The sequence below is a fragment of the Nicotiana attenuata genome, unplaced genomic scaffold, assembly GCF_001879085.1.
Source record: "Nicotiana attenuata strain UT unplaced genomic scaffold, NIATTr2, whole genome shotgun sequence".
Classification (NCBI taxonomy): domain Eukaryota; kingdom Viridiplantae; phylum Streptophyta; class Magnoliopsida; order Solanales; family Solanaceae; genus Nicotiana; species Nicotiana attenuata.
Genome location: NW_017675107.1, coordinates 66,523 through 74,512, shown reverse-complemented (window position 1 = coordinate 74,512; position 7,990 = coordinate 66,523). Strand labels below are relative to the sequence as shown.

The window sequence follows — 7,990 nt, the reverse complement described above, 5'->3', positions numbered from 1 at the left end:
GCTACCTGCCGGCATCAAAATAGCTATCATCTCTTATCTCTAGCATTTACACTCACTATCCAAAACTAAAAATTAAATATTACTACTTAAAAAAAAAAACAAAAAACAAAAATGGCTAAACAGAATCAGATATTATTAACGTTAGTCCTCCTGATTTCCTTGTTGGTTTCATCGGTGATCGGCGCCGCCGAAAAGCCACGTGGCGTCACTTACGATAGTCGTTCATTAATCGTCAATGGAAATAGAGAATTGTTCTTTTCTGGTTCTATTCATTATCCTCGTAGCCCTCCTGAGGTAACTTAAAATTCTCAATTGCCAGTATTTTAGTTTTGACATGTTTAATACCAACAATTTATTGATTAGTTTTTTTTTTTCCAGATGTGGCCAGACATTATCAGGAAAGCTAAAGAAGGAGGTATTAATCTTATTCAGACTTATGTGTTTTGGAACATTCACGAGCCCATTCAAGGCCAGGTAAACACTACCTCAATCTTGTAATTAGAGGCGAATTTAAAATTTATAAATATTAGAGAGTTCAGAATGAATGTAATATTAACACACAAACATAAATTCTTTTGCATATGTACTAATGAAAATCAAGCCAAAAAGTTTTGGTTTAACTCATAAACTACTTTAATTACCACGGTCTACTCTTGTCTAAATGATTTAAATTTTTATTCTTGTAAAGACCATATCGAGAATCTTAGTTGTTTTTTATTTGCAGTTTAATTTTGAAGGAAATTATGACATTGTCAAGTTCATCAAGGAGATCGGTAAACAGGATCTGTATGTAACTCTGAGAATTGGTCCTTATATTGAAGCAGAATGGACTTCAGGGTATAAACGATATTAATTCTATTTAATTAATTCTTTGATGTTTTGTTAGTTTTCTCTACTTTTTTCTCCTTATTTTGATTATGACCTAATGAATATTGATAATGAAACAGAGGGTTCCCATACTGGCTAAGAGAGGTTAAAAATATCACATTCCGTTCTTATAACGAGCCATTCGTGGTATGTTATACACAATATTGTGCATAGCATAGGCATAAACATATAAAATGACTCTTAATTACAATTCCCTTCGTTCCAATTTATGTGATGCATATCGGATTTCTAGAGTCAATCATACTTGATTTAATTGCGAAATTCGGAATATAAAAATTTTAAGTTTTTTAAAAATAAAATTTAAATATACTGGAATCTGCATAAAAAATATTACTATAAGTCACAACAATTAACAATTCAAAATATTTAAAAAGCATAAAAAAAATCGCGATCAAAGAAAATATGTTTGACTCTCGTAATCCAAACTGCATCACATAAGTTGAGATAGAGGGAGTAACATACTTACTTCTTAATGACTAATTAACTCATCTTATTCCTCTTTTTTCTCCATTTGCAGTACCATATGAAAAAATACGCAGAAAAAGTCATTGAGTTGATGAAAAAGGAGAAATTGTTTGCACCTCAAGGAGGTCCCATAATCTTGGCTCAGGTCTGCTCCTAATTTAATCACAGCAGTCTCTAGCAAATTACACTACAATGCTTGATATGTGTATATTTATTTACTTAATTATATCTTTAACAGTAACGTATAAATCGTGACAGATAGAAAATGAGTACAATAATGTCCAGCTAGCTTATAAAGAGAATGGAAAGAAATATATTGAGTGGGCAGCAAATATGGCTGTGGGATTATACAATGGAGTCCCATGGATCATGTGCAAGCAGAAGGATGCACCTCCATCAGTGGTAATGTTCATTTTCTTGTGGGAAATGATTAGTAACATTTCATTAGAAGGCAACCAAAATGATATTAAACAGTAAAAACTCTAATTTCCTCTTTTTTTTTTCCCCTCCTAATTATTTGTGCAGATAAATACATGCAATGGAAGACATTGTGGGGATACTTTCACAGGCACTAATGGTCCCAACAAACCTTCTTTGTGGACTGAAAATTGGACTGCCCAGTAAGTACAATCTTCTTAATGTCCCATAGTAGGATTTGAGATATATATAACAGCATGTTTGGATAGTTGTTACCTATTGTATTGTGTGGTATTGTTACTTTAAATACAAAGTTTATTTTGATTGTTACTTAAATTTTATTGTATCATTTCATTAAATCCATTGTTACATCATGACGAAAAATGTCACTTTATGGAATGACGGGTTTTGTGTGGTGGCGTCGTTTCCTTATTTGTTCCCCTCTCTATCTTGCCCTAATAATCATATTTTATCTTTTGCCCTACTTTATATAATAATAATAATAAATCTACTCCGTATCCTATTTTTTTTTAGTAATGCTGCTAGTTTATTATTCATATTGTTAGTGCGTAACATCATGAAACGACGGCAAATGATACAATACAATATTATGCGGTACAATATGATACATTATAAAACGACGTGTAACAACAAACCAAACAAGCTGTAAACCTTCATTTCTTTCAGGTTATCAATTGATGCTTATTATACATATTTATCTATAGTTACCTGATTGTGTAAATGTTTTTTTCTATCGCAGTGACCAAAACTTAAACCATGTCTATTTAATAAGATTTAACTTTTATGTACTACATGGATAGAGCTAGTAGTAACATTTTACACTATCAAATTATATTAAAAGTAATTAAAGGTAAAATTACCATGATAATGAAATTAGGGATCGTTTGGCCAAAAAAAAAAGATTTCACTTTTTTCTCGAACCAGTGTTTGGTCATAAATTTTTTAATTTTCACTTGAAGATAAATTTCGGAATTTTTTGAAAATTTGAAAAACTCCCAAAAGCCCTTTTTTAAAAGTTCCACTTCAGATACAAAGCGGGAGTTTAGTACAGCGGACTGCCCTTTTTTCACTTCAAATAATACAACAACAACATACCCAGTGTAATCCCACAAATGGGGTCTATGGAGAGTAGAGTGTACACAGACCTTGCCCTTGCCTTTAAAAAGGCAGAGAAGCTGCTTTCGGAAGACCCTCGGCAAAATTTTCACTTCAGATCACTCACAAAATTCAAGAACACCCCAAATTTGTATTCATGTCCAAACACAACTCTAATTTCCAAATACCATTTTTGCTTGAAAATAAATTTTGCTTTTTCTTCCAGAATTTTACAATTTTTATGTCCAAACGCCCACTTAGTAACTTTGAAAATAAGGCAAGTAACCTTGTATAACCAGTTAAATTGCACCGATAACGTAATAGTTCATCTACGTTGTCAGTCAAATAATTGGTAGTTTTATGTCTTTATATAAAGGGCTAATATTAACCTTGTATATTTTATAATAGTTCATCTACGTTGTCAGTCAAATGATTTGTAGTTTTATGTCTTTATATAAAGGTCAAATATTAACAGAAATGAAGTGCAGGTATAGAACTTATGGAGATCCTCCAGCACAAAGATCAGCAGAAGATCTTGCTTTTTCTGTGGCTCGTTTCTTTGCAAAGAATGGAACTCTTACAAACTATTACATGGTAATCTTTTTTATGCCTTAATTTTCTAATCAACATAACCTTTAGTCTATAGTCCATCTAAACTTTGAACATTATTTAAAATTAATTACATTTTTATTTTCCAGTACTATGGTGGAACCAACTTTGGAAGAACAAGCTCTTCTTTCGTGACTACTCGTTATTATGATGAGGCCCCTCTTGATGAATTTGGTAATTAAACTCATCTTTAGCTTTATTTTGAAAAAGTACGACGAATTAATACTACTATTCAAGCACTTATAATTTGATTTAATTAAAGGTTGAGTATATGTCTCTTATTAGGTTTAATGAGGGATCCCAAATGGAGTCACTTGAGAGACTTGCACAGGGCTTTAAGATTGTCGAGAAGAGCTCTTCTTTGGGGTACTCCCACTGTACAAAAGATTAACGAGAATCTTGAGGTGATTAAGGATTTCTATTAACTCATAACTAGCTTTTTAACGAACATTTAGCAGTTATTTATAATAAGTTCTACGCACTGACAATGTTTAAGTTTTTATGTATACCATCAAGCAACGACAGGTAATAACTCTTATAGCAAATGTTATATATATAGTAACATGAACAATAGAGTGATAACTTACTTTTGCAAATTTAGCTGATGGTGTAACAAAAATTATACTATCAGTATATAAAACTTAAATTTAATACTACTAATAGTAATATTATGTACTTGAGTATGGAATTTTACATGTTTGATAAATAAAATGTAGATCACTGTCTATGAGAAGCCTGGGCCTGATCATATGTGTGCTGCCTTTTTGACCAACAACCACACAAAGTTACCATCCAACATTACATTTAGGGGAGCAGAATATTACTTACCTGAGAAATCAATTAGCATTCTTGCTGATTGTAAGACTGTCGTTTACAACACTCAAACGGTAAGAATTCCCTTCCCCGGACTCCACGCATAGTAGGAGCTTAGTGCACCGGCTGCCTTTTTTAATTATAATCGAAATTATACAGGTTGTTTCGCAACATAATTCAAGGAACTTTGTTCCGTCGGAGAAAGCAAAGAATCTAAAATGGGAAATATATCAAGAAAAAGTACCAACAATACATGATTTGGCACTTAAGAACAGGGATCCCTTGGAACTCTACAGTTTGACCAAAGATAAATCTGACTATGCTTGGTACAGCACAAGGTAATTTAAATTAATCAGGCCTATTTGATATTGTTTTTATTGCTGTTACTATTGATTATTTGACTTTACTCTAAATACTATATTCTTTATACAACACAGTATCAACCTTGATCGACGTGACTTGCCCATGAGACCTGATATTCTCCCTGTATTGCAAATTGCAAGTATGGGCCATGCATTGGTTGCCTTTGTCAATGGACAATATGTTGGTAGGTTTACTTATACAAATACCCTTGTGACATTCTCTTTGGGTGTGTGTGATATATCAGAAAATATTATTGGAGAAAATATTTTTCTCGTTTTTTTTATGTTGGTTCTCAACAAATATTTTCCGGGACAACATTTTCTATTAAAAGGGAGAAAATGACTTCTGCCACTTCTGGATAGAAGTCATTTTCCTTCATGCTTTAGCAAACACTAAAATATTTGTTTCGATCTTTAATACTCAAAAATTTTATCGAACATTATGCGTTATGCTAATACTCTAGCCAAACATCTAACAATTATTTTCCAGGAAAATATATTTTTCAGAAAATAAGTCATTTTGCGAAAATATTTTGTGAAAAATGTCTTATGTTGTACCAAACACACCCTCGTCGTAAATTGGTTAGCCATTGATGAGAAAACTTATTTTTAATACAGTGTGCCAAAAATTGCTTAATATTTGTTTCGGAATTACATGTTTTTAGGGTTTGGGCACGGGAACAATATCGAGAAGAGCTTCGTATTCCGGCAACCTGTCGTCTTGAAACCTGGAATTAATCACATCACCCTTTTAGCTGAAACAATTGGATATCCGGTACTATTTCTTTCTTAATAACTTTTTTTATCTCGCCTGGTGTCCGCTAGCTTCCTACCAACATTTTTTTATTTATTTTAAGGCTCGAACCCGAGACCTAATAAAAGAGAATAAAAAGACAGAAGAGAATTAATGTTCATGAATATATAATTACAGAATAGCGGAGCCTATATGGAAAAGAGGTTTGCAGGACCCCGTGGTGTGACACTTCAAGGTTTAATGGCTGGAACTCTTGATATCACTTTGAATGTTTGGGGACATGAGGTATACATATTCACACATATTTAGTAATTATTTAATAATCCTTGACAACGTTTTTTTAAATCAAATGTTAAATTGACTAGTAAAAAATCTTTTATTTCAGGTTGGTGTATATGGAGAAAAAGAACAATTATTCACAGAAGAAGGTGCAAAGAAAGTGAAATGGACTTCCTTAGCTGGTCCGCAACCGGGACCTGTTACTTGGTTGAAGGTAAGCTTAAATAGATTTTTTTCCTTCTTAAGTTCCATTGTGTATTTTTATACATTTCTCACCATCAAGAATACATAATCCAATGTGGCAATGTATTCGGTAGAATTGAAGATCCATATAGAGTGAAAATCTCATGTACGATTTTGTAGAATGTCAGAAAAGACGACTTATCTATCACCTTTAGGCTATCACCCCAAAAAACTTAGGTAATAGTGAAGCTTCGTAGTGTTTTTCTATTCTAGTGTAGGTAGTTTGTATTTTCATATATATACATATCTATTGTACCGAACCTTTCTATGACACAATGCCCAACTCGTTGCGCTTTTTGTTTGATGTTCAAGAATTCTTGTTTAGTCAGTTCATATCATCCTTGCATAGTAATTTGATCTAAGATTTTAAAATTCGTTGATCCTATATTTCAATTACTAATATATTTTCTTTTTCTTTGTGGGTTACAGACATATTTTGATGCCCCAGAAGGCACTGATCCAGTGGCCTTGAAAATGGACAAAATGCAAAAAGGTATGATGTGGGTCAATGGTAAAAACCTTGGTCGTTACTGGGCATCTTTCCTCTCTCCTCTTGGACAGCCCACTCAATCTGAGTAAGTATTCCATGAAATTCCCCCCCCCCCCCCCAAAAAAAAAAATAAAAGAGACCAAATATATCACTTGTCAAATATGATAACAAATATGAAAATTATGAATTGATCAGGTATCATATTCCAAGAGCATTTTTGAAGCCAAAGAATAATCTCCTAGTTGTTTTTGAAGAAATTGGAGGTCACCCAGAAACAATTCAAATAGTAACAGTAAACAGAGACACAATCTGCAGTATGATCACTGAATATCATCCTCCAAATGTTAAGTATTGGGAGAGCTCCGGAAGTAAATTGCGTGCCGTCGTAGAAGATCTTAAAGCAGGAGCTCATTTAACTTGCCCAGACGATAATGTGATCGAGAAAGTTGAGTTTGCTAGTTATGGTGATCCAGATGGTGCATGTGGAAATTTTTACATGGGAAATTGCACATCACCAAATAGTATTAAAGTAGCAGAAAAGTATTGTTTGGGGAAACACACTTGTTCTGTGCCAGTTGAGAGAGAAGTTTTTGACGAGCCAAACAAGGACCCATGCCCTAATATTTTCAAGACTTTGGCTGTCCAAGTCAAGTGTGTTGTACCAAAGAAGAGATAAACACCTCACTTTCTTTGGTTTATAATAGATAGGTTGAAGATTGTCTCTGACACACACACACATATATATATATATATATGGCCAGAGGCGGATTCAAGATTTTAATTCCATGAGGGTTAGTACTCGAGTTTCAATACCAGTACACCTTGATTCAGAGCTTCAGTTTCCTGTTAACTAATTATATAAGCATTAGCTATCAGCCAACATACATGTAATTGACTTGGCGAGATAGATTAGGCATTGAATTGTTGTGATTTAGGATTAGAGGTTGATAACAGATACTGGGGAAGCTTCTCTTGTATTTCTTCCCTTAATGTCACATGTCGGGCTATGACCCTTTTTCATGTTGTTGTATATGTTATGAAATCTTTAGAAGCTCAATTGATTCACTGTGGGTAGGTAAATACAATCAAACCTCTCTATAACAACCTTGTTTGTTCCGAATATTTTTGAATGTTATTGTATTGGGAAAAATTGAGTTTACATATTAAAGAGGTAGAAGATGATGTGTCGAGACACATAGAATGGTCAAAGAATTACAGCTGTCAAGGAGGCACGAGTTGCGATAGATACGAGCAGAAAGCAAAGGAAGAGGCACGAGCGGTCATTCAAAAAGAGTTAACACCCGTACCTGTTCAAAGTCATTTAAGCTCAAAAATCAAAAGGAATGAATCTGACAACGCATGAGAGTCCAGATACAATATTTAATGAGCATTAAATACCAAGAACGTTAGAGAATTTGTCTTAAATATAATGATTATGTAACGTAGCATTCAATGTCTTTAATTGCTCATAATAACAAGAGCAAAACGCATATCTCCAAAATAACTATAAAAGGGAGAGGATTGATCAAATGTAAAGAGACGAATCACTATCTG

At 33.3% G+C, this 7,990-nt stretch overlaps 1 protein-coding gene across 1 annotated transcript; it reads left to right on the top strand.

Annotated features, from left to right (window-relative positions):
- The first annotated feature begins 10 nt into the window (after window positions 1-10).
- Window positions 11-7,558, top strand: LOC109219661 (beta-galactosidase 13-like). The gene is made up of 18 exons (XM_019384134.1): window positions 11-294; window positions 379-474; window positions 725-837; window positions 948-1,014; window positions 1,406-1,498; window positions 1,612-1,755; window positions 1,879-1,973; window positions 3,375-3,480; window positions 3,585-3,669; window positions 3,781-3,899; window positions 4,212-4,382; window positions 4,468-4,646; window positions 4,746-4,855; window positions 5,336-5,445; window positions 5,602-5,709; window positions 5,810-5,917; window positions 6,376-6,521; window positions 6,632-7,558. The coding sequence occupies exons 1-18, from the start codon at window positions 112-114 to the stop codon at window positions 7,110-7,112; spliced, it is 2,514 nt and encodes an 837-aa protein (XP_019239679.1). The 5' UTR covers window positions 11-111; the 3' UTR covers window positions 7,113-7,558.
- The last annotated feature ends 432 nt before the right edge of the window (window positions 7,559-7,990 follow it).

Bases quoted from the DNA above. Each gene is read 5' to 3' on its own strand.
- LOC109219661 (XM_019384134.1), top strand. From the start codon at position 112: ATGGCTAAACAGAATCAGATATTATTAACGTTAGTCCTCCTGATTTCC. The intron at 838-947 runs GTATAAACGATA...ATAATGAAACAG, and splicing joins GAAGCAGAATGGACTTCAGG to AGGGTTCCCATACTGGCTAA. The intron at 5,918-6,375 runs GTAAGCTTAAAT...TGTGGGTTACAG, and splicing joins GACCTGTTACTTGGTTGAAG to ACATATTTTGATGCCCCAGA.